The 26872-nt window shown below is 46.0% G+C and overlaps 1 protein-coding gene across 1 annotated transcript; it reads right to left on the minus strand.

The window, feature by feature from the left end:
- Positions 1 to 4309: 4309 nt before the first annotated feature.
- Positions 4310 to 16212, minus strand: KCNV2 (potassium voltage-gated channel modifier subfamily V member 2). Its single transcript, XM_032866719.1, has 2 exons — positions 14815 to 16212; positions 4310 to 4591 (listed from the first exon to the last, which is right to left on the minus strand). The coding sequence occupies exons 1-2, from the start codon at positions 16210 to 16212 to the stop codon at positions 4310 to 4312; spliced, it is 1680 nt and encodes a 559-aa protein (XP_032722610.1).
- Between the last annotated feature and the right edge of the window lie 10660 nt (positions 16213 to 26872).

Here is a 26872-nt window from a genome sequence, read left to right on the forward strand (position 1 = left end):
GAAGCTGTGAGTGCTATGGCCGGACAGGAGGGCTGTTTCACTTGCTGGCTGACTGTAGGAACTCAGATGCTGCCCAGAAAACTGGTGCCCACACACACAGGGTGGGGAGTAATGCCCAGAATGTTCTTTCATCTCAACTGCTGATACTCTACTAGAGGACAAGGGAGCCTTGGTGGTACAGATGCAGGATTCAGTCCTCTTGGACGCTGCAGCAAGGGTGAATAACGCATCTAGAAGAACAAATGGAGAAGGCCCAGCATACAAGAAGAGACATGTAAGGTAGAATACTCATGAGCTGTAAAGTCCCATTGGAGTGGAACAGGGAGGGAAGCGAGGGAGGAGTGAGACAGAGGGAACCACCTTCATCTTGATTCAGGGAGTCAGGGCATCTGTCTAAGAGAAGCGAATTTGAAGCTCAACAAAACTTAAACCTACTTTCCTGGACCTAGGCTCTTGGGGAATATGGTCGTTTTCAGGTGATAATTTAATATTTTCCCTTATTTTTAAGAAAGGTGTCTTGTGAACATGTCTGCTTAAATCCTTGAAGCTGAGGTAAAATAAGGGAAGTGTTTTTGATCCAGTTTGGGTTAGAAGTTGAAGGAAATGGTATATGGTCTTGGGCTGACCCAAGTGAGGGAGCCCAGAAGTTCCTTAGGGTGAAGCCTGCGACCCACTTAAATGACAGACGTGGTCCTTCGAGAGCGCTCTCTGTTGTGCACGCTTTGCTGGATTTCTCTCCTTCGCTCTTCAAGAGGCCCTTCCAGGCCACGAGTCAGATTGTCAGCCTCTACTTCCAATGCTGTCCTTATTGTCCTGGAAACCCATTCCAGCTCTGAGCCAGAACAGGGCACTGTCACATTTTCTTCTTTTCCCAGGCCCACTCCCCTCCCTAAAGCCAAACTTCTAGCCTCAGAGTGGATGCCCCCATGAGGGCAGAAGAAAGGTGCATGACTGCATTGCCCAGTATGGCAGACTGTAGCCCCGTGTGACCATTTACAGTTTCCCAGAAGTGAGGGGCACCCGTAGCTCAGTCGGTAGAGCATGTGACTCTTGCTCCTTGGGGCTGTGAGTCTGAGCACCATGCTGGGTAGAGCGGAGACTTAAAATCTGGAAAAAAATTTTTTCAATGAAATGAAATTTAAAAATTTAGCTTCTGAATCACAGTAGCCACATTTCAAGTGCTCAACAGTCCCATGGGCTGCATAGCACGAAACATTCCCAGCATTATAGAAAGTCCCATCAGACAAACTGGTCTAGATCCTTCTCGGGGGCCTTGGATGGGCAGGGGGCTGGAAACAGGATTCAAAAACTGAACTGTCTTCACCTGCAGGGTTCTCTCCTTGGTAACAGGTGATGTCACCCTCTCTGGGTTGGTACCATTTCCTTGTGCAGGCAGAAAATTGCTGGTGATCATTGCAGCTAACAGTTCTTGACATGTGTGCAAATGTTGCTAATACATTGTTGTGTGGTGACCACACAGCCCGACAAAGGCACTATGATCTCCCCTTGAATGATGCAGAAACAGAGGCCCAGAGAAATCAAGTGATCATACAACTACTAGCTTGAACCATAGGGAATCACCAACCCTCAGATGTTTTTGATTCAACCTCCTAGCAAATGACAGAGCCAGGGTTCAAATCCAGATCCAACGATTATGTCAGGGTCAGTGTGGCCAAGCCTCTGTAAGTGACAACCTTGAAACACACTTCCTAGGGCTGCAAAGGGTCCAGTGAAATTTTGGTCCTGTGCCTGGCACACAGTGGGGCTTTTGGAATGTTAGTCTCTTGGGTTTTAACTCCCTTCTGTTCTTGTCGCTGTCTTGGAAGGTAGGAGCACAGCTGTCTGTGCCTAGTGAGATAGGGTGGGGGGTGGCACACTGCCATTTACTGGATCTCTCCGGGGACCTGGAATAGCTCCTCTGCTCCACCAGGCTCCCCTGCCTATATCCCCGGCCAGTCCCCACTTCTTTCCATTCAGGCATTCCTTCCGCCCCGTGCCCAGGGAGGGAATGTGGCAAACATTGGCTCTTCCTATTTCCTGTGCCCTGAACAGACCAGCAGATGTACTTCATCAACAAACCCCTCCACCAGTGACCTCAGAAAGCGCTGGAAGGCTGGAGGTGGACCAGAGGGGCTGCTGCTGTCCTGAGCATGTCAGGCGGCTGTGTAAGCTCTGCTCCAGACCTCCTGCGTGCTGTGACTCTGCTTTCATGTCAAGGCAAGGGGTCAGATTCAAAACTCCTCCCTCTTTTTATTTAGCAAGAAGAGAGAGAAGTGTCCCCTGGCTGAGGGTCTTGCTGTTTTGGTGGGGTTCTAGGACTCGAGGGTAATTTCCATCTCTATGAGGAACTTCCGTATCTCAGAAACAGTAGATTAATGTTGCCTGGATAATAAAAATATGAGATGCCTGGTTAAATTTGAATTGCAGATAAGCACTAGATAGTTTTTTAGTGGAAGTGTAAATGATACAGTATTTGGGACATATTTCTACTAAAAGTACTTATTTATCTGAAATGCAAATTTACCTGGATGTCCTGTAGTTATCTAGCCACCCTCCAAGGATTGGACTTCTGCCCACCCTTCCGACTCCAGGTCATTTATGATGGTGTTAAGGACACTTCGGAATAAGGGGGAGACTTACATCTGGTTTTGTATTCATAGATCTTTGTGAGGTGATTCAGACTCACGGTTCTCAAGATGCGGTCCCTGGACCAGAAATGTCAGCATCACCTGGTACTTGGTAGAAATGCAAATAAATTGCCATGTCCCACCCCAGACCTGTGAATCAGACACTCTGGGTGGTGGGGCTCAGCATTCTGACTATCAAGACCCAGAACCACAAGTTTAGACTCTGAGCAATCAGATAGTCCTGGGCTTAAAACCTAGTTCCACCATTTACTGTGTCAACAGAATGACTTACCCTCTGAGCCTACACATGTCTTCCTAACCAAACTGAAATATAATACCTTATTTAGGGATGTATTAAGGATGAAATGAAGTTACAGATTATGAAGTAAAACCCACAGTGCCTGTCACGGTAAGAATGCACAAAACAATTACTCTCACTTTCCTCGTACAGAGAGGTCCATTGGTGCCCTGAGACAAATTTGATGGACAGCATGGCAAAAGCCCTAGTTACAGGAGTGATCTCCCCTCAGTTCAAACAAAGCTTTAATTTCCAGAAATGCAATTTCCAGCAGTCCCATGGAGGGAGGAAGGAACTAGAAGGAGAGGGGACAGGGCGAGAAAGTACCAGGACCCAGTGGGGATTGGTTTTCTGACCCACAGACCAGCCCAGGGCAGAGAGCCACATGGATTGAATTCCCTTCCTTCAGTGCTTGGTGTCCAAAGGGTAGGGTTTAAAAATATTTTTTTTTCTTTGCCTGGAAAGGTGAGGGAGAGGAGGCCTGAGAGGGGAGGGCGTGTCAGGGTGCCTATCCAGGGAGGGTGATTGGCACGCTTGGGTGTGTTTCACAGGGAGGGTCTGGGGCCGCCTTTGGTCAGTCTAGATGAGGGTTCTCCGCTTTGGCTCCACTGACTTTGTGGGTCAGATGATTCTTCGTTACGGGGCTGTCTGGTACCTGCAGCAGCATCCCAAGTCTCCACCTATGAAATGCCTGTCACCACTCTCCTCCTCCCTCACGGTGGTGACAGTCAAAAACATGTCTAGACGTGGCCAGATGTTCCAGGAGCAAGGGGCTCTGGGGTGCCGTATGCCCCTGGGCTGAGAGCCACCTGTCTGGAGAGTACTAGACAACAACCACTCACAATTTTAACCACTACCATTTATTGAATATTTATTATCTCCAATGCTCATGCTGATCTCACAAGGTAGGTCTTATTACCTACTTTTTACAATTGAAGAAATTGAGGCTGAGACAGTTAAAGCAACTTCCCTAAACCCTACATCTGGTAGGTCCGGGCCTTTAAGCTTGGTCTAACTAAAGCTCATGCTGCAAAAGCCTCTCTTTCTCTCTGAAAAAACAGGAGTTTTATTTCTTCAAGGAAACTCTTCTCATGTCAACTCAAGTTCAGAAATACTTACTGAGAAGCCATGAGAAGATGTTGCTCCTCTCAAGTTTTCGCTACCAGTGTCACTGGGGAGGTCAGACTCCCACAACATGGTTAAAGAACAAAGGAGGCAGTCCCAGTTTGGGCCAAAATGGACATTTCCAGGAGTAGAACTCTGAGCTGGATGCCCTCTGTGTATGACTGTCTCCCGTGTTCTTGTACTGTCCATTCCAATAATACAAAGGAGGACTAAAACCTTGAGGTTCGCGGGGTCTACTAGCCATGTGTCCTTCGGAACATCACCTCGCTTGCCTTGGCTGGGGCTGTAGGAGGCTTCTAGCCAAACACTCCGTCATCTTCTTTCTGGCTCTTTGCAGGAACTCTACCTTTCCCCTTTCCCTTCTCATGGCCGTATACTCATAAGCTTTGAGCTTGCTGTAGTAATCAGAGAACTTGTTGTAGAGGATGGAAATCGGCATCCCGTTGAGGATAATTCCAAAAGCAATGCAGAGGAAGGCAAAAAGCCTGCCCAGGATGGTCTCTGGGTACATGTCTCCATATCCCACAGTGGAGAGGCTCACCTGCATGGCAAAGAAAGTGGGACGGAACTGTTAGCAGTGTGACGGGGGCGAAGACAAGGAGAGAACCAGGCAGAAAAGTGTCCTCTGTCTCCCTGAAGGTACACGTAGGTCAGGTAATGGCTCCCACAGAGCCAGCTTTAGGGGGAACCAGAAGTTTGCCTGCAGGATCTGTGTCATGGAAAGAACACAAGCTGTAGGGCTGGGAGTCCTGGGCTTGGATCCGGACTATTACAAATTTTCTTACACACAATACAGGGGAGATCACAGCTGCTTAAGGGGTTGCGGAGAGCATATAAGCTGCAATGTCTAAAGTTCCTGGGGAGCATGGCTTCAATAAATGTTAGCCTCTGTCTCCCCTCAGAGGGGCCAGCTTTAGGACCAGGGACCCTGGATTTGCCCATATAATAGGTGTACTGGAAAGAGCTCGGTCTTGGAACCAGCCATACGTGGGTCCAAGTCCTAATTCTGACCCTTCGTCGCTGAACACCCAAGAGCAGAATGTTCAGTCTCTGAGCTTTGGTTCCTCATCTAAAATCGGAGAATCATAGCCAACTCTTCATCTTCTCCTGCAGACTAAATAAGAAAAGGAGTATAAAGCACTTAGCCCAGGATCAGGCCCATAAAAGGCAGTGAGCAACCTCCTCTGTGGTGCTTCTCTCATCTTTAAAATGGAGACAATTATAATACTTCTCGGAGTTGTTGTGTCATTCAAATGAGGTATCGTATATGAAGGTGCTCTAATTGCAAATGTCTGGAGAAACACACTCGTTATTTTGCAAAGGGACTTTTCCGTAAGACATCACAGACCAAAAATATGTTCATCCTGCATGAAATTTCTCCCATCACTCTTGCACACTGCCTTGAATTCCACTAATTAGAGATTTATTTAGGTTAACAAGCTTCTGTTTTAAAATGCAGATACCCGTGGGACTAGTTATCAGTCAGTGGAGCCAGAGAAAACCTGGGAAAATCTCTTGGGGCCCATTTTTCTAAGCCTCATGTATTGAGCCTCCCGTCAGCCCCGAGACTAGTGGCTAAATGACTAGAAGGCTTGTAGGCAGGGCTTAGTTGCTTAGTTGGAAAAAAAAAACAAAAACAAAAAAACCTGTGTATTGCACAACTCCAGGGGGCACTGTTTGCTGCATCGATCTGTGGCATTGCCACAGTTTTCTGGCAGATGGTACTAGAATGCACAGTTAGCCTAGTACCAAGGTGGTGTTTGGCTTAGTAAACGCTTCTGTTTTGACGCAAGGGTCGGTTTGAACGTAAGTGTGATTGGTTAGTTAGGATGGAATGGAGAAGCAGGCCAGCTGGGCTAGTCTGGTGTTGCTGATAAGAACCACAGCTCCACCCAGACCATAAAAAAGTGAAAGCTTGACGTCCTCTTGGGGTTGGGGGACATACCACCTCTGACTGCGACGGACCTGTTGAGGGTGGGCTGTCCCTTCCCTCCGGGGAAGAAAACAAGCAAGCACCTAAGAGAGGCAAGATGGCGGAGACCAGCTTAAGGAGACAGATGGCATCCGGGTACATGGCTCTGAATCCCCCTCCCAGCTGTGTGACTTGGGCAGGTCTCCTGCATGCCCTCTGCCTCTGTTTCTCCTTGTGAAATACAGGGAGAATAGCAGTACCTACCCCACAGGGGTGTCAAGGGATTGAAGGAGAGCTTGGTGCAGGGTGTGAGTGATAAGGCTAGTAGTTCTCATGCTTATTAGCCCGATGGGCTGTGGAAACAGATGGGCCCCTGCTTGGATCCTGCTGAACGGGAGGGGATTAGGGTGGGGGGCACTCTGGGTCCAGATTTTGGCACCAAAGGATGATGACAGGCAGTGGTACGGTGATCTCCCTGTGCGTGTGTGTGTGTGTGTCTCTCTCTCTCTCTCTCTCTCTCTCTCTCACTCACTTATCCCTGGCCGTACCCAGAGAAAAAGAGCCTGAGTCAGGTCTCTGTCCACATACACTGAACTGAACCGTGGCTTCCACAGGTCACGAAGCACAGCCCTCCTATCTCTGGATGAATGTTGAATTGCTCCTCTGCTTGCCCTGGAGGAAGCCTACGGGGAATCTGGGAACAGGGATGAGTGACAGGAAGGAGTAGTTCAGGAAGCCTCCACAAAAGGCCGAAGCCACCAAGATGGGAGGCAGGAGGCTAGGAGGATCCAGAGGAAGAGAATTGAGACAAAGAGCCTATTTTAAACTTCTGATCAGTCCCTCACTGGGTTTATTGCATTCCCAACCTCGACTTTTTTTTTTGGCTGAACTTTGGAGAGTCAAAAGCAAAGAGTGTTGTTGGCTTAAGGGAGATGACATACTTGATGCTCATAATATGGTCTAAATATTTTTGTATATCTTGGGTGTTTATTTTTAGAGAAAAGATCTCTTCTGCTAGGAGGCTCTGTGTGATGGGTCCTGAAGAATTTGTTCAAAACGCACAGCTCATCATTGCCTTGTCTGTTCTGTGGACGGTTTGACTCAACCAGTGACGTGGTTCTTGCTCCTTGGCTCCATGAGGAATGCAGAATTCCTTGGCTTTAGGGATCTTTTCTCATGTTCCACAGCCCAAACCCATTTCTCCCTTTATGAACATTAAAAATGGAAAGCCCTGTACTGACACATGTAACCTTGGAGTGCGTTCTCACAGTAGGAGGGGCTGGGTCTGGAAATATGACCAGAATCCCTGCAATCCATCTTAATATCCTGAAAACACTGGCTCGCTTAGCCACTCCTTAAACTGGAAATGTCCCATTCCGTGGAAGGCTTACATATTTTCCCTAGCCTTTGGGTCCCAAAAGCCAGAATGTGACCTTCCCCGAGGAGCTCACCCATTAATCAGCAAATCTTGGCCTCCTAAACATTACAAGGAGGACAAGCATCCAGTTTTTCTCTCCAACTTCAGAATGACTATACTGAAATTTCTCCTTCAGCAAGGAATGTTTGTTTCCTTCATAATGAGCGAGGAATAGATGAAATCTTGGCACCCAGAAATCCATGCACGTAGGAGCCCAGGGAACACAACTGATTTTTCAAAATAATGAACGCCTCTTCTAGCATTCCCAAACAATTTGGGGTGTTGAAGACTTGTGATTTCTGGCTAAAATTATTACATACCTTAATGCATGTTCTTTAAAGGATTTATCTTCAAAGGCTATATGTGCCTATCCATGCTGCTGTGGCTACAAATATTTGAGGAATTTCTCTTTGAATTTTAATCTGCACAGAGGATTCAGTGGCATGACCTTGAAACAAGCAGTCTTAGCCGCCTCAAGGGTTAACTCCAGATGTCAGTCTTAAGCTCAAGGGACCTGACTGTATCTCAAAATATCAAATCCTCCCTCCAAAAGGTGAAGATTTGGCACGATTACAAAGTAGTAAATGGACATATCACAGTCTCCAAAGAGAATTCCTCAGTGGAATTCAAAGAATGTTTTGAGGGGTAGAAGCACTGTTAGAATGAGGTCATGGGTGAGGAGAGGACCTTACGAGAACCAACCTGCCTCATCTGTATGTTAAAGTCCTGATGTGCACGGAAATTGTGCAATTAAGGAGAAGGTAGCAGAAGCTAAGGTAAATGTGGGATCTATTCCTCCAGCCGCGGAAAGGCATGCTGTAATGATGCCATAACCTCACCCACGGTTTACTTGGTACTTTTCCCTGTCCTCTACAGCTCCGTCATGTCCCACAAGTCCTGCCGGCCCACAGGAGGACCACAGTTCTAAAAGGGGACCACTCCAGAGTCAGGAGTCCACAGGAGCAAAAAGTTAGAGTAGTGCCTAAGAGCCTTTGCCCCATTTCATGGCTCCTTTGCTATTTCTGAAGGATCTAAGAGGATGCCGCCTCCCTTACTGCTGTCTGTGTTGGACATGGACCCACTGTCTCTCGGTCCCAAGCGAGACGCCCTCTGTACTCTTTCCTATAGTCCCGCAGCTGGGAGTGTGCAAACTACATTTCCCAGACCTCCTTGCTCGCTGGCTTCTGGTTGTGTTCTGCAAATAAGATAGTGTTGGGACACTGGAGGTGGGTGAGGAGCTAAGCTTCTCTATTCCCACTTCTGCTGGCTGTCACCGCCCTCCAGTAAGCAGATAGCCGTGGCTCAGGCGTCTTTTGGCTCCGAGAACACTGACCTCATGATGTCGTCCAAGGAGTTCCTGTGACAGCCCCTCAGCGGCTCCTTCTCTGTTCTTGTGGGTTCCAGTAACTTGACCTTCTATTTGTTCCTCCAGTTTTAGGGTTAACCACTGTTCCACGCAGGAAGCGATCTCTGGGTTCTCTGTTTCCCCTTACTGCTCTTCCAGCCCTCTAACGTGTGTATCAATAACCCTGCGTCACATTCCTTCTGTTTAAAATATCCCCCCACCTTTTCTTTTCTGTTTTCCTAACTTGGCTGATGCAACTTCTAAATGGGACTTTTTTTTTTTTTTAAGATTTTATTTATTTATTTGACAGAGATTATAAGCAGGCAGAGAGGCAGGCAGAGAGAGAGCCCCACAGAGCAGAGAGCCCTATGTGGGACTCAATCTCCAGACCCTGGGATCATGACCTGAGCCGAAGGCAGAAGCTTTAACCCACTGAGCCACCCAGGCGCCCCCTAAATGGGTCTTCTTAAAGCAAGCCATCGATCCATTAAAATAAAATAACATCTTGGTGATCTCCTAAGTGCCACCTATTTGCAAGGAAATGATAACATGCTTTGGGAAAACAAAGATAGGAGCAAGGTCTCCGTGGCACAATTATCTGCTTGATCAGCTAGAGATAAATCTTCTTTTTGAAAAGTTTTGTTAGTCTTTGCAGGAATGAGTTCATGACATAGTTTTCTCTTTGGTTTCTATAGTTTTAACTCACTCTTGAGGCTCAGAAGGAAATGGCCCATTAAACAGTCTAGTTGCCCTTTTCTGCTTTAAAACAGAGCCACACCGGAGGCCAGTGATGACAGTGTCTTCACAGAGCTAACTGTTTTTGCCGAGCTAGGCCATGCATTTCCTACCCCCAGGCAGCTGGGGTAGGGGGGATGGGAGGGGTAAAGGGGGCGCCCAGCATGACTGGAACTGCCCTGGGTGCGTACCTATTCATCTGGGCGCTCAGAGGCTCTCTCAGGAGAGAAGAGCTGACCCCTTCGTATGTCTTACAGCCTCTCTTTTTCCAGTAGAGAGGGAATCACTTCTGTTTTTATTTTCCCCCAAATGAATCTGAAAGCAAAGGTTATGGCTTCCACGTGATAGAGAGTATCAACTAGACAGATATGATGGCTTCTATTTATGGCGGATGTACTACAGGCTAGCATTTTACATATGTTTGCTATTACATTAGCACTTACAAATGATCTCCATTTGACAGACGAGTAGGACGGGGCTCTTAAATCCTAATGCGGGAGCGTTTGCCGACGTGAATGTCCACAGGGGGTTGTTCAGCTGCAGAAATATTCACCCTGATGAAAATTACTGTATTCCTCTTAAAACCTTGAGCTGAATTACAGAGGAAGGTTTTAAGATCCTTGGCATAGAGAGAGGGAAGATGATGAAAAGCAAGTCGGATTTGGGGGTTGTCTGCAAGGGCAGCGGCTCACGGAAGAGCGGCTTGGAGAACTGGTCTGTAATGAGGCTGAGCGTACAAGGCAGACAGCACGGAAGTCTGGGACACTACCGATCTGTGTGAGGATGTGTTTCCTGATGTGTACATGTGTGAGCAGGAACAGCTTACTACAGTAGAATGATTGTTTATTACCTAATTTTTTTTAATAGAAATATAGCGGACACACAATGTGACATTAATTTCAGGTGAACAATATGGTGATTCAACAGGTCTGCACATTCTGTTACGCGACCATCTGTCACCATACAACCTGATGACAGCACCACTGACTACGTTCTCCATGCTGTCCCTTTCCTCCCCGTCATCTAGAATTCCGTAACTGGAAGCCTGTACCTCGCGCTGCCCTTCACCCATTTTACCCACCCATCCCCCCCTACCATCCTACCTTCTGGCAACCTCTGGTTTGTTTTTTATATTTATGGATATGCTTCTGCTTTTTTGTTTGTTCACTTTATTTTTTTCAGATTCCATATATAAGTGAAATCATGTGGCATTTGTCTTTCTCCGATTTATTTCACGTAGCATAATGTCCTCTGTTGTTGTCCATGTTGTTGCAAATGGCAAGATCCCATTCTTTTGTTATGGTTGAGTAATATCCTGTGTGTGTGTGTGTGTGTGTGTGCGCGCACACACACACACGTGCGCACACATACCTCCTCTTTATCCATTCATCTGCTGATGGACACTTGGGCTGCTTCCATAATTAGGCCATTGTAAATAATGCTGCAGTGAACACAGGGGTGCATGTATCTTTCCAAATTACTGTCTTCATGTTTTTTGGGTAAATACCCAGTAGCAGATTTTCTAGATTGTACAGTATTTCTATTTTTTAATTTTTTTTTTAGGACCCTCCGTACTGTTTTCTACGGTGGCTGCACCTGTTTGCATTCCTTTTAACAGTGCATGAGGGTTCCTTTCTCTCCACATCCTCGCCAACTCTTGTTATTGTCTTTTTCTAGCCATTCTGACAGGTGTGAGGTGATCTCTCATTGCAGTTTTGATTTGCATTTTCCTGATGATGTGTGATGTTGAGCATTTTTTTTTTCATGTGTATGTTGGCCATATGTGCATCTCCTTTGGAAAAATGTCGATTCAGTGGACCTAATTCTATCTTCCAGCATCCAAGTCTCTGCCATTAAACCTTTCAGTGCTTTCCTAGATTGGGTGGGCTAATCTGGTCTGCTCTTGGACTCTGAATTTGGCCTTGTGACTTGGTTTGGCCAAAGGGTTGAGCAAATGACATGAACAGAAACTTATACAGTGCTCACATGGTTGAAACTGCATCCCCTCTCCTGCCCATTGCCATGGCCATGGGTGCATGCCTGCTGGAGGATGGAGGAGATGTGGCCTAGTCCCCCCTTTCATCCCAGCTGTCACCCAGCTGATCATCAGACATATGAGTGACTGGCACCAGCCCAAATGAGAAGGACCTTCTGGTTGAAAACAGCCCAAACTGCTGACTTGCAAACTCGTAAGCTAAATCAGTGCTCGACATTTTAAGTGATTAAGTTTTGGGGTAGTTTGTGATGCATCATTATTATAGCAATAAATAACATAATTTATGAATAGCCGGACACATATTTATCATGGATGTGTGCTCAAAAAAATCTTAATTACGAGGCGTGTGATCAGTAAAATGTGTGGAGACAGCTGTGTCAGCATTCGTTTTGGGATTCCACTTCTTACTCTCATTTCTGTTCAGTCATGTCTGTACAGATGGGTTTCTTCTCACCCTTAAAATTTCAGCTCAGTGTCATTTTCTCCAGGAAGGCCTCTCCGGCCATCCTATTAAAGGTGGATTCCACACCCAACTCTCTCTATCCTGTTATCTCATATGAGACACACCAGTAGCTGAAACTATATATTCTCTTTCTCCATCAGAATGTAAACTGCGTGAGAGAAAGAAAGTCATCTTTTGGGGGGGTTTGTTCTATTGATAACCCAATATCCCTAGTGTTTATATCACCCACTTGGTACCCTGGAATTGATCAAAGAACTCTAGCTCAGTGAATGTGTAAGATGGATTTTGTGATTCTCATGAAGAATTCATCTTCACGTTTTGTGTCTTTCATTTGGCATTTACATAGGGAAACAAGGCGTTCTGTCTGCATCATTTTGGCAACATTCTCTTCTCTTTGCTCTATGAGAATATGGACTCTTGGTATACAATGTGGCATGCCATCAGGAGGATGGGGAAGAACTTTCTTAATCTCTGTTGTCCTGGGGCATAAAGCAGTGTTTGAATGTTCAAGGGGGGATCTGCTCCTGTTATCATAGATTAGTTTAGAAACATAGATTAGTTCATAATGATTTGTACTAGTCTCTGAAATTCTCAGAATGAGATGGACAAAGTCCACTGGTAAAGGTTGAGGTTGGTCAACACTGAAGCGGAAGTGTGCAAATTTTGGCTTGTGAAAATAGTGCCCGATGGAGATAATGTCCACGAAAGAAAACTCACTTTGGCAAAAGCAGTAATCGTTAAAATGTGTTATTGATAAAAATTAAATGGTGATTTTAGTTTTGATTGGAAAACTTATGGAAAAAACTGATTTTGACTAAAACTGTTTTAGTTAACATAAAAAGGGGGTAATTTGAAAGTTTTGAGGGTCATTGTACATTACATAGATCAAGAAATTAAATGGAATCAATAGGCATTCACTTCAAGAAATTTTTTAAAAGAAAAATCCTCACTAGCAATAGAATTCTTATCAATTTTTGTATTAACATACAAAATTTTAAAAAGTTTTCTGGGTTGAAAGTATAGTACAGAATGTCCCCTAGGCCCCACCTACATACACGCTGGTCTTCTAAGATACTTGGTTAAATGGAAACTTGACTCTTAAACTTGGTAATGTGTCATCAGCATGCGGATTTGTTCTTCTCCCTTCCTGCTTTACTCACCTCCAAAGTAAATGTCATTTGCTGGGGACAAAGCATCCTCTATCAGCTCCATCTGTACACATGGTTTATCTACTATGGGGATGACCTTTTGTCACCGGGAATGTGATCGGAGGTGTGGCACTGGGCTAGGTCATGGGGAAGAGCCTAATGTCCTCCCATCACTGAAGAAAGCCCACAAATACTATTTGACATAGGAGTTCTACTTTTCCCTGACGGAAGACTAACTGCATTACAGGGCTCTGTAGCCACCCTTTTTTAGGGACAAGAGAACTTAGGACAGGGAGTAAGAGAGTGAGGTTTCACAATTATTCAGGGTCACAGTTAATTATTAGCAGATCAGGGACTAGAATCTAAATTTAAATCTTCCATCTCACTGAACTACACTGTTAGTAGCCCTGGGTTGGTTCATCTCAGAAATCCACACCAGACTTGAGGTTCTAACTAACAAACCCAGTGTTAATGTTGAAAATAACCAGTTCCTTACATGGGAAAAACTGGTTGAATCTGCTTAATGTTTCTGACAGCATCACAAACCATCTACTTTTAAAAATAGACAAATGACACACCCACTTCTTTCCTATGCACAAATGTCAGCTTATCCATCAGCATGTCCAGTGAGTCAGGGATTTCCAAGGGATTTAGCTTAGCATAGCAGAAATGCAGCTATTTGAGCAAATGGCATATATTACCACAGAGAGGCAAATGCCAAAGAAAACAACAAAAATGACTGAAAAACTGCAAATTAGGCAAGGCACGCCCTAGCCATGAAGCTTGAAAGAGGCAGCTGCTGGGTGTAGGAAGGGCATGGATTTTGTTTGGATGGTTTTAGGTTTGGGTCCTCACTCTGCTACCTTTAGGTGGGTGTCTACACTCAAACCCTCTGCACCTCGACTCCTCCAGCTGTAGAACGGGGCAAGAATACCAGGCCCTAAAGGAACTTCAGCGATCCTGGATCAAGTTTGGGTTGTAGATGCTTCTCTCCACACTCAGGATTGGCTAGCTGGGACCTCAGTTAGGGTGGACACGGGTCAACCAAGTCTCACTTCTTCCCTGCAGAAACTTACTTTCTTTCGAATCTGAAGCCAGTTCCAATTTGTCCTCTTAAAAAAAAAAAATCGTGATCCTAACCATTTCACAGGTTGTGATACTGAAATCAGATAAAATTTACAAACCGGACAACAGGTGTTCCATAAGTGGTGAATAAGAATGAGGAGGATGGATGGGTCCCACATACATAAACAAGGAATCCTTCTTAAAATCAGCCTGTCCAGGGACGTAAGGCTAAATCTAGATTCAGGGGGTGCCTGGGTGGCTCAGTGGGTTAAAGCCTCGGGCTTCAGCTCCGGTCATGATCGCAGGGTCCTGGGATCGAGCCCTGCATCGGGCTCCCTGCTCGGCGGGGAGCCTGCTTCCCTTCCTCTCTCTCTGCCTGCCTCTCTGCCTACTTGTGATCTCGGTCTTTCAAATATATAAATAAAATCTTTAAAAAAAAAATAAATCTAGATTCGGAAGCTCCTGGGACCGAGCTGAATTCAGTTGCTTACGGGACTTTGTCTTTCCAGCTTGGTTCTGTTCGCCGGAGGCAGCAGAGCCCTGGAGGGAGCAGGGGGCCCCTACCCCAGGCAGGGAAAAAGTCGGGGAACAAAGCAAGGCAGGCCGCTGATCGCCCGGGACGGGGCCGACTGGTGTCCTCCAGGCTGGGGAAGGGGGCGGGAAGCCGGAGCGTGGGTACTCACCGCGGCCCACCACCAGGCGTGGGGGATGCTGGTGAAGTTGGTGTTGGGGATGTCGTGCTCCACGGAGTAGACGGCGGCCGAGAAGGTGAAGATGCCCATGGCGATGAAGAGCATGAGGCAGCCCACCTGCTGGTAGCACCGGCGCAGCGTGAAGCCGAAGGCGCGCAGGCCGGTGGAGTGGCGCGCCAGCTTGAGGACGCGCAGGACCCGCAGGAGGCGCATGACGCGCAGCGCCTGGCCCACCTTGCCCACGCGGCCCACCGCCTCGATGTCGTGCTCCCGCGGCGAGCCCTTGCCCTGCCGCTGGTCCTCGCCCGTGATGCCCTCGAGCAGCAGCTGCAGGTAGAGCGGCAGGATGGCCACCAGGTCGACCACGTTGAGGGCGCTGCGCGCGAAGCCCCGCAGGTCGGGCGTGGAGGCGAGGCGCAGCAGGAACTCGAGCGTGAAGAAGGCGATGCACAGCACCTCCACGTGCTCCAGCACCGGCCGCGCGTCGCCGCCGCCCGCGCCCGGCCCCGCCTGCTGCTGCATCTCCTCCACCGTGTTGAGCGCCAGCGCCACGACGGAGACGAGCACGAAGAGGCTGGAGGCCACCCCGACGGCCTTGGCGGCGACGGACGAGAAGGGCTTCTCCATGAGGTTCCAGAGGCGGCGGCGCTGCGGCCCGAAGAAGCGCATGTCGCGGAAGAGCTCCTCGGCCTCCTCCGCCTGCGCCTGCGCGCGCAGCTCGCGCTGCACCTTGAGCTGCTCGCTGAGCTCGTCGCGCCGCTCCTCGAAGCAGATGCGGCAGCAGCGCGGCGTGTGCTTGAGCCGCACGCCCCAGTAGCCCAGCTCCTCCAGGAAGCCGCGCGGGCACAGCTCGTCCAGCACCAGCAGCACCCCGGACGCGTAGAAGTTGTAGACCAGCTGGAAGACGGCCGGGTCGCGGTCGAAGAAGTACTCGTCCGTCCGCTCCTCGTAGTCGTCGCACAGGCCCAGCTGGCGGCTGCGGCTGGAGGACGTGGCCAGGCGGCCCAGGCGCGTCTTGGGGTAGCAGGCCAGCTGGCGGCAGTCCAGGCGGTAGCTCTGGCCGCCCACGTTCACGTTCAGCGTGGACGGCGCGGCGGCGAGGTCGGGGCTGCTGGCTGGCCGGGCGGCCTGGGCCTCGGGCTGCCCAGCCTCCTCGCCTGGGTCGTCCCTCAGGTCGTCGTCCTCCTCGCCGTCCTCGTCCTCCTCGATGTAGTAGTTATAGTTGCCCTCGGTCCACGGCGCGATGCTGGCCTGGGAGCCGGAGCGGGCCCCCACCGAGCAGATGCTCCGGCGGTGCGGGCCGGCCCCGGCCTGGGATGCCTGCTCGCTCTCCGGACTGTTCCAGGGCCTGTAGCCCCAAGACCGCCTCCGCTCGCTCTGCTTCAGCATGGCTGCGGGGAGCGAGCCCGTTGATCCGCCTTCCTGGCAGTCGTGGGGTCTCTGGGCTGGTCCCCGCCGCTGGGAGGACGGGCCTGCACCGGCGCGGACGTGGGGCAGCCTGCGGGGGATGAGGGACCGCCGCAGTCCAGCCCTCCGCGCTGCGCAGATGGCTGTTGACTGCTCCAGTCGTGCTGATAGGGAAGCAGCAAGTGTTAGGAGGGATTTAGAGCCTCTTAGCTCCTTTCCTCCCCCCTCTCCCTGCACTCCCTGACGTCGGGCTTGATTATGTGGTCGTAAATCTGCAGATAATCAGAAGGTGGCAGGGATTATTGCTAATAAAAATGTCGCCAGCCCCTAGGCCTGTCCTTAGGAAGAGCTCAGTGTGCTTGTGCTGGGGTGAAAGCCCCTGATTTAACTCCAGAATCCAGATGCCTGTGTCCTGGCCTCTGCAGGAACGAGGACAGAAATGGCAGCAGAACGCTTAAAGCGGACTTTATCACAAGCCTGTTGTCTTCTTAGCGCGGCCCCAGTTCAGATCACCTAAGACTTCAGTGATCCCCTTCCCGTTCTTTCACGTGATCCTTTCTGGTTTTTTCCACATGGGTGCTACTGAGCACTGCTTTAGAATCCAGTCCTATCGTCTCGGTCCCGGCCTCGATCCCCTTTGTCTCTGTTTCTCTGCCTCTGTTTCCTTCCTCGCTTTGCAGTAATGAGAGCATATTCCTGGATGCAATCCCAGGACCAGTGGGTACACGTTCTCGTAGCCCTAATTAGCTGCTCTGTTAGGGTCACATGTAAAAGTGGCCAGACTTGATTCCAAGGAAAAGCTATCCTTCATTCTTCAAGACATCGCTTTAATTTTTTTTTTTTTTTAAAGTCTCTATGTGGAAAGCAACATGCTAGATGCTGGGGGTAGGAATCCTATAGGGACACAGTGACTCATGGTTTTGTGGGTGATGGAGTTAAGTAAACACAGCAAAAGGGTCAGTAAAAAATACAGGGTAGCAGAGGAGAGGAAGGGATTTGTTCTGAGCAGAGAGTATGTTTTCGAATTCAATTATTTCAAATAGCTAATAATTGTTGATGGCAAAAAATTCAAAGGTGCCAAAGATGCATTCCAGAAGACAGTGTCTCCCTCTCCCAAACCGAACTTGCACTTATCAGGTGTGCCTCTGAGGGTGCAAGCACTGCTGTTGTTCTAGAATACTTTTCGGTCGTTCTTCCAGAAATATCCTAAACATATACAAGCAAAAACCTATCTCCATCTGCCATCTGGATAGCGCTCTAATGTTAACACAGATCACTGTGTTGATCACAGTGGACAGTACATTGTCCACGTTGCTTTTTCCAATTAACTGTGTGTCTCAGAGGTGTTTGCACATCTGAATGTACATGTCCACCTGATTTTGAAGGTAGCCCCGTAGTAGTCTGACAGGGATAAACATTCAGGTTGTTTTATATCTTGGCTCTTGGAATCAACCATGGAACAAATAACCTTGTGTATATATTACTTTATACACGTTCAAGACGGAGGAAGGATTGCCAAGAAAGCTGACCAGAGAGGACAGAACAAACTGGACAGATACCTTGGGAAGACACTGAAAATGATACCATCTTCAACATGCGTGAATGATTCTATTACTTAAAATAATGTCCTGTCCTATAGGAATGTGTGGGTGTCATTTGGAATCCTGGTTCAAACAAAAAGCCTAAAACATTTTTGAGAGTTGGAAATTTGGTGGTATTTAGGAATTCCTATGAATATTTTTAGTTGTGATAATGGTCTTGTAAGGTTAAAGGCTGTGTGTCTCTTAGAGACACATACTGACGTATTTATGGATGGAAGGATACCATACCTGAGCTTTGCTTCAAGAAAATAGGGGGAAAGGGAAAAGGGGTTGGCCATAGCATGGGACTAAGACAGGCCATGGGTTAGTAACTGTTGACACTGAGTGATGGGGTCATAGATGTTCATTATGCTACTCTGCTTTCATATGTGTTTGCATTTCTTCATAATAAAGATTTTTGGGGCACCTGGGTGGCTCAGCTGGTTAAATGTCTCCCTTCAGCTCAGGTTATGATCCCGGGGTCCTGGGATCGGGCCCCACATCAGGCTCCCCGCTCAGTGGGAATTCTACTTCTCCTTCTCCCTCTGGCCCTACCCCCTGCTCGTGTGCACACTCTCTGTCTATCCTTCTCAAATTAATAAAATGTTTTTTAAAGAGTTTTTAAAAAAATGTATATGAAGGACAAATTATTAGGTCAAAGGTTAGGTTTGCAATTTTGATCAATGATGTCAATTTCCCTCATAAAAATTTTACTAATGTGTAACTCACCATCACGCTCCACCCATTCGATAGGTAAAAAAGGACATGTGCAATAATTTTAATTTGCACTTCTCTTACCGGGAATGCAGCTCACCATCTCTTCCTGTCATTAGTTGTGTTTCTTTTTCTGCTTTTCTTCGATAGGTTGGTATTTCTTTGACCGAGTTGTAGGAGTGCTATCTATATTTTGGGTATAGACCCCTTGGGATATGGATTGAAATTTTCATGTCTGACTTGATCCCTTGATGAGTTTTTGTTCCCGTGTACATTTTTTTTATTCAGAGACTTCTCACTGTGGTGGCATATTGGGAAACTTCACTGCTCCATAAACTGGAAGAATTTTCTTCTTACAGTGTTCCTTCTCACATTTAAGAATTTGATCCAAGAAGAATTAATTTTGATGTAAAGAGTGAAGTGTAGGGACCCAACTCTTTTCCAGGGTTTTATCCACATGTCCCCACACATTAACTGGATAATCTGTCTTTCCCCCACTGGTCTGTAATGCTGTCCTTACCACGTAGTTCAGTTTTAATTATGTTTCCGGGTCGTTGGGACAGGTCACAGTTGCTACAAGGCTGATGACCTTGTTTGGCTTTCCATAGACCTCAACCCTCCAAGATTAAGGTAATGCCTAATCAAGCCTAGCTTTAAAGTTCCTCAATGCCCTTCTCGTGCTCCCCCGTTGGCATGTAAAGTTGATGTCGCTTCTCCATCCACCCACCGAACTGTTGTCCAGTTCCCTCGCTTCTTTCTGTGCTGCTCAGTACTACCAACAAGTAGCTTCACTATGTGGAAGTGATCACGCTCTTATAAAAGATCATCACTGTTCTCAGAATTCCCGTTGCCCTGCTATGCTGCTGCTTACCTAAGATTTCATGCTGTCATAGCTTTTGTCCTGAAAAACAAGAGAGTTAGTGATGTTTGAGCAGCATGGCATTGCCTGGATGGACCGCGCTTCTTTGTCTTGTACTCCCCAGTGCGTGTGTTGGTGTGGACATGTTGCTTGGATTTTGCTCTTGGGTTTTTTTTTTTTTTTTTTTTCTTTGCGAGGGCAACTGTAGGTGAGTATCCCTATATGGAAACCCTTTCTATCCATGAGAACTGTCCAAAAGTAGAACGGGAACACATTTAAGAATTTGTAGGGCAGGGATGCCTGGGTGGCTCAGGCTGTTGGGTGTCTGCCTTCGGCTCAGAGTGTGATCCCAGGGTCCTGGAATCGAGTCCTGCATGGGTCTCCTTGCTCAACGGGGAGTCTGCTTCTCTCTCTGCCTGCAACTCCCCTTGCTTGTGCTCCCTCCCTCTCTCTCTCTCTCTCTCTCAAATAAATAAATCTTTAAAAAAAAAAAAGAATTTGTAGGGCAGAGGGAAACCTGAATGATCTTCAAGTCAGCTTCTGCCTTGAAATTACTAAGAATCCAAGTCTTTCCTTCATGATTCATCTGTCTTGGATTCCCTCCTGCCTTTCTTCTGTGATCCTCATCCTTCAAAATTCAGTACAGACATCCTCCTCCTCTTTGAGCAACACTTCTCCGACATTTCTGTGTGTTTTGTCAAGATGGGTCAGCTGCTCCTTGTCAGTGTTTTCATTTAAGGTGACATGTAACTTAGAACATGAGGCACTTCTTTTAATGAAGAGACTTAAAAAGTTTCCCATTACGGAAGTTCTATAAGTGCATTAGAGAAGAGTTGAAAAAACAGAGTAGAACACTAGTAACCAATACAGTAATAATAGCATGCCCAGACACTGGACTGGGTTAACCCTTAAACAACCTATCATGCAGGCACTTTTCCTTCTTCATGGCTGAAGAGACTTGGACACAGAGGAGTTAAATGACTAGCCCACAGTTGCACACAAAGTAAATTGGGAAGCTGGGTTGTGCTCCAGACTAACCAGCAGGTTATAAAACAGCATCTACATAAAAAAACCCTATAATCTGACCCTCCAAAGACACTCACAGTTAATATTTTAACCTGTGCCTTTCCATCCAATTACACACACACACACACACACACACACACACACACACACACACAATCTATTTACCATGGTTACTTGTATTGGACATACATTATGTATCCTGCTTTTTTCATTTAACATTTTCACATACACATTTTTGATTTAAAAAACCCCACTTTGTAATCATTATTTTATTTATTTAAAAGATTTTATTTATTTGGGAGTGAGACAGAGCATGAGCAGGCAGGAGATCCAACACGGGGCTCAATCTCAGGACCCCGGGATCATGACCTGAGCTGAAGTCAGATGCTTAACTGACTGAGCCACCCAGGCACCCCTGTAATCATCATTTTAAACAACTACAAAATACTCTATATTGTGGATGTGCCATCTATAACTAGACTAAATCTCTTTTCTGGAAACAACTATTTTTCAGTATTCCACTGTTTTAAGTAATGATGTGATAAAAATATGTTTGAGAGGTTTTTTCCTTCTTTGGGTTTTTTTTTTTTTTTCGGGGGGAATGGTGTTCTGAGTAATTCTTTGAGACAGTTTGACTAGATTTTTTTTTTTAGGCCATTCTCTCTTAATATTGAGCCTTCCCACATGCTGTTTCTGCTGTTTGTTCTGTTTAAGACAGCCCCTCTCCACACCAGCCTGTCTCCTCTCCTTCTGGACAACTTGTGTTCACCTTTTGTAGGTGGAGAGCTAACTCCTCTTAGGCTGTCCTCCAGCCTAAGGCAGTCCTGCATCCTCAAAAGCTGAATTCAGCCCTCCCCACCCCCAACAGGTGCTTCCCTAAAAGCTTGACTTCCCCTCCTAGAACCCTTTGCACAAATGCTATCTGTCTGTAAAAAAGACTGAGTTCCAGAAGGGCTAGGCAGTGTCTGCTTTGTCCTCGTCCACAGGTTCTAGTCCACTGCCTGGAATACAGCAGGCACTCGAAACTACCAGCTGGAAGATTGAAATATTTGATGCCTCTTGCCAGCTTGCTTTACAGTTTGCCTCCCTGCTTACTATTCGCCCTGGAATATGGGAGCGTCTTCACAGTAGCTTTGCTAGAATAGCATTGCTGGCTGCTATTTGCTTACTGAGAAGTGAAAACAGAATTCTAGGTTTGTTTTAATCAATCCTATATTAATTATTCACTCGTATGCTCCCCACTAGCCTCTAAAGTCTTCAAGGGCAAAGACAATCTTGTCTCTGGGGCCCCAGCACCAAGTAGAGTGTCCAGATGTAGCAGATTCGAAAAATATGTTGAAGATCTCTCTGTACCCTTAAAATTGCATGTAAATCTAGAATTACCTCAAAAATGTTAAAGATTTACTTTTTTAGGGGCACCTGGGTTGGCTCAGTGGGTCAAGCGTCTATCTTCAGTTCAGGTCATGATCCCAGAGTGCTGGGATCGAGCCCCACATCAGGCTCCCGGCTCCATGGGGAGTCTGGTTCTCCCTCTGCCTCTACCCCTTCCCACCACCCGTGCTCTCTCTCTCTTGCTCTCTATCTCTCTGAAATAGAAAAAATAAAATCCTAAAAAAAAATTTACCACTTTGCACTGACATACCCCAGACCTACTCTGAAGGGAGGAAAACTGGGCTTTGAGGAACGGGGGCTGGAGTCCTGCCTGCTTTTCTTTGGTGACCGAGACCGACAGGCAGCGTGGCACGAGACAAAGAATGTTAAACGAAGACCAGATTTTGAGTTCTGGTTCAAAGCTTTGGGAAAATTGCTTCAACCTTTTTCATCGCCATTTCCTCGTCTGTACAATGGGTTGTGCAGGATTTCCTGTTACTATAAAAAGAGAACAACCCTCTATTTTCAATTGGCCACATTATGCCAAATGCGAGCATCTACTGTTCAGCAAAAGGTGGTCATCTGTCCCTCATCCAGCTACCTCTTACCCCAGTGCCTGATTCTATACCTACAACACATGAATATATTTATTTTTAGCTCTGGAGAGTTTCTGAGCAGAGAAAGAATTCACATTGACAGTCCACTGTGAAAATTAACTCCTTCATGTTAGAGACCACTAACAGAACTTCATATGGAGATAGAAATATTTGTAGGGCTCAAAACATGACTAGTGCCATCGAGGAACAGAATACATAGATATAAAATATTTTTTAAAAAATTTAAAAAATAAGGATTTAAAATTAAATTTTATTTAGTCTTAATTTATATTATATATATTTCATAGCCCTGTATGACTAATGGCTACCATATTGGACAGAACAGATTTAAGAAACTGTGTCTGGTTTCTTTTTGAAATATGTACTGGCCCCAGGAGCAATGAACTTTTAAGACATTAACACCATAGTCAAGTGAGTTTGCTAGCATAAACTGGCCTACTACTTTTTAATTTAATTTAATTTAATTTTGTTCAGTGTTCCAAGATTCACTGATTATGCACCACACCCAGTTCTCCATGCAATATGTGCCCTCCTTAATACCCGCCACCAGGCTCACCCAACCTCCCATCTCCCCTCCAAAACCGTCAGTTTGTTTCTCAGAGTCCGCAGTCTCTCATGGTTCATCTCCCCTTCTGATTTCCCCCAACTCACTTCTCTCCATCTCCCAATGTCCTCCATGTTATTCCTTATGCTCCACAAGTAAATGAAACCATATGATAATTGACTCTCTCTGCTTGACTTATTTCACTCAGCATAATCTCTTCCAGTCCCGCCCATGTTGCTACAAAAGTTGGGTATTCATCCTTTCTGATGGAGGCATCCTACTCCATAGTGTATATGGACCACATCTTCCTTATCCATTCGTCCGTTGAAGGGCATCTTGGTTCTTTCCACAGTTTGGCGACTGTGGCCATTGCTGCTATGAACATTGGGGTACAGATGGCCCTTCTTTTCACTACATCTGTATCTTTGGGGTAAATACCCAATAGTGCAATTGCAGGGTCATAGGGAAGCTCTATTTTTAATTTCTTGAGGAATCTCCACACTGTTCTCCAAAGAGGCTGCACCAACTTGCATTCCCACCAACAGTGTAAGAGGGTTCCCCTTTCTCCACATCCTCTCCAACACACGTTGTTTTCTGTCTTGTTAATTTTGGCCAATCTAACTGGTGTAAGGTGGTATCTCAATGTGGCTTTGATTTGAATCTCCCTGATGGCTAGTGATGATGAACATTTTTTCATGTGTCTGTCAGCCATCTGTAGGTCTTCTTTGTTAAGACTAAAACGGAGTGAGATGGGGAGTTTGGGTAGGACAGTGAATGGAGCAATGCCACTGAGTCTGAATAGGTGTGGGGTAGGCGTGGGGGTGGGGCATTTCAGAACAGATTGATTCGGGATGGCTCAGGAAGAGCCTAGAATTAAAAGGGAAAAGCCAAAGTCAGTGTAAGAAGAGCAAGGTTGCCGAGAACAGACACTTCTGCAAATTTACCCAGACCCAGACCTAAGAAAGAGAGAAGCTCAGTTTTCACTTGGGGAGCTGCATTTCCTTTCAGGTCTTTGAAGTCCTTGTTAGTAAAGGTAAATGACTAAGATCAGAATTATAAAGTGGGAAATTGAGATGGGGATCTGAGTGATTAATACCTAAACCCAAACCAAAGAAATAAAAAGAAAACCCCAACAGTCTCCCCAGCTCCCAGTAAAGGAAAAAGAGGAGCTTTTGGAGGAGGAAAGCTTTTGTTAAGCCTGGTGAATTTCTTCCAATAATCAAATTACTGAAGTATTAGCTTACCTCCTTCTCTTTAAACTTGCCCGTCTCATCTTAGGTAAAATGGGCAATGGATGGAAACCGTGATGGATTGCCAAGTGTCTCAGCCAGTTGAAATCCTCTTTGACCCACAGAAGGTTTCCTGTGTGTTTGGAAGCAGGAAGGGTGAGGGATGGGGAGAGGGGAAGGCTGTAAGGAAACATTTTTGTGGTTAGTGTCCTATAATCACGGTTAATCGGGGTGGGGGGTGCACCTCCATCTGCAAGTACATCGTCTTCTTCAATTCCCTCTTTTAAAGATGAAGAATCTGGGGCTCGTCTACCAGCCACCTGGGTACCTTCCTCCCATCTGTGCTGCTCTGGCAGAATGTACATCCCTAATGGGGTGTCCCTTACTTACCAAAACTCCACTTTGATTTCTGATCTTCGTTTATGATTTCCCCTACAGATTCACAGACAGTCTTCAAACATGATTCTTTTTTGTTCTTTTTGCCCCCACTGGCACGATGGGTCAGGCTCTTCTTCTGTTTTGGAAGTGGATGCAAGCCAATTCAACATAAAGTGTAAATATACTGTGTATAACACCCTCTGTGACTTCTGAGCTGAGGCGGGGCCCGGTGGTTGTCTGTTCCCACTGTCCACTTCAGAGATAAGGAAACTGAGGTGTCCCATCCATCAGTGCCCGACTCTGGAATCCTGTTCTAACTCTCCCTAACTTGACATTGTTCCAAGCATCATCACATCTGGTTTTTCACCTTGAAGTTGTGTCCGTGTGAAACAAGCAAGTTGTACAACTGGAAGGTGTGCTTTTGAGTAATTTAAATATCAGATCTTAACATTTAGTGAAGAGCTAAGATGGGTAACACAAACTAATGGCCTTCACTGGTCTAATTCCATGGTCAATGTCTCTGTCCTCTATTTTGTGTTGAGAAGGTAGGTACAGTTGTATTTCACATAACTTCCAGAAACAACCTCTTCTGCCCAAATGAGAACCTTGGCTGCTTTCTGTGGTAGAGTAGACCCCATTGATCTTTAAAAAGTTCACCCTTGTATGATTGGACACCACTTTGCTCCTCACTTCCATTGGTTTCCGGGGTTCTCTCCTGGCCTCTGCCCCGGGGTGTCTGTTTCTGCTCTGTGTACTCTGAGAAGAGAGATTCTCTCTGACCAAGTCTCCTGAAGAGAAGAAATGAGACTCGTGAGCACTGCTTTTGATACAGAGAGATAGCATTTGCAGAAAATGCTCATACTCCACAATTTTTTTTTCCTTAAAATTTGCACTCGAGAACTCTGCCAAGGGAGGGAAATATACCAGAAAATATGGCACATCTGCTCGGACGTGAACATTACTGTGATGACTTGGGGCTCCCTGGAGTAGGGGGACTGAGAGCGAGGTGATGCGCCTGAGGAGATTTGCCAGTTTGAAAGGCCGCATCTGTGAAAGCCTAGTAAGAATACAAAGAATGTGCTTGAGCAGATGGTATGTGATGATGCTAGAATAGAAAAAGCCTCTGAAAACCATTAAGGATTAATAAATGTGGCAAGGGGAAGGGATTATAAATGATTAATAATGACTAAGTGATAGTATTAAAATTGCCTATGTAGTTTAACTCCAAAAACAACTTGTCTCTTTGTTTCTGTTTTTTTTGGTATGGGGCAGTAGTTACCAGTTACAGCAAAATTACATAGTGCAGAGAAGTACTTTCCATGCAGCTTTCTAAAATATCATGTCTCTGCATTGCAAAGATGTATTCATAAAATCAGAACAGAAGAGTTAGACCTTAGGTAATGGATGGGTTTATGGGAGTTACGCTCACTGAAATGCATAAATAATAGATTTTTTAAAATATACATATATTCTTTTGTTGATGTAGATTAAACCCCAAAGCAGTGTAACTGACTTTAGAAAACTCCCCGAGAAGAATCAATGTTCTGGACTGATGATCAGTTTGGAGCTTGACTAGCAAGGCATTGCCACAAAGAGTTCTAGAATAGATACAAATTACTTTAACTGACATAACAACTATTTGTACGTAACCCTGTGTGTGGAGCAGCTAAAAGATTGTGATGACTAAGTAGCTTATTCTTTCAAGAAAGATAATGCACTGGGTGTGGTACAAAAACAATGAATATTGTTATGCTGAAAATACATTTATAAAGTGATTAATAAACAAATTAACTCATTAAAAAAAAAGAAAGATAATGACTTTCCTTGTCCCCATAATTTCACCATTGCTCTGTTCTAAAATTAATTTGGCAAAAGTCAGCTTTAGCTTCTGCTGTGTAAGAACATCACAAACTATGACCCAAAAAAAAAAAACAACCCATTTTGAAAGGGCTATATTGCTTTCATCTGTAATGATTATGTTCAGCTGCATGTAACAGAAAGAATGCTAAGGACTTTCTGTGTGTATGGTTTACTCTTCTCCTATGACAAGATGCCCAAAGATTGGCAGTTCAGGGCTGGTGGAGGCTAAGGATGTCACCAAAGATTAAGGCTCCTCCGGATTATTTGTAAACTTTATAGACAGGTGCATCATTTAGTTTTAAAAACCGATTTTCCTCACTCCTTTTTCTGGATGAGTAATTTCTGCTCTGATCTCTATATCCAGTGTCTATGTTCCAACATGAACATTTGTTCCAAACATTGGCCATGATCCTGATACCTGGAATTATTCAGAACAATCTATCTTTTGAATTTTATTGCTTTAA

The sequence above is a fragment of the Lontra canadensis genome, unplaced genomic scaffold (genome assembly GCF_010015895.1).
Source record: "Lontra canadensis isolate GAN:19392208 unplaced genomic scaffold, GSC_riverotter_1.0 scaffold31, whole genome shotgun sequence".
Classification (NCBI taxonomy): Eukaryota; Metazoa; Chordata; class Mammalia; order Carnivora; family Mustelidae; genus Lontra; species Lontra canadensis.

What these genes read in the sequence shown, in the direction of transcription:
- KCNV2 (XM_032866719.1), bottom strand. Translation starts at nt 16,212, where the DNA reads ATGCTGAAGCAGAGCGAGCGGAGGCGGTCTTGGGGCTACAGGCCCTGG. An exon ending in ACGCCTGGTGGTGGGCCGCG is followed by an intron (nt 4,592 to 14,814) that starts GTGAGTACCCAC and finishes TTTGCCATGCAG; the next exon opens with GTGAGCCTCTCCACTGTGGG.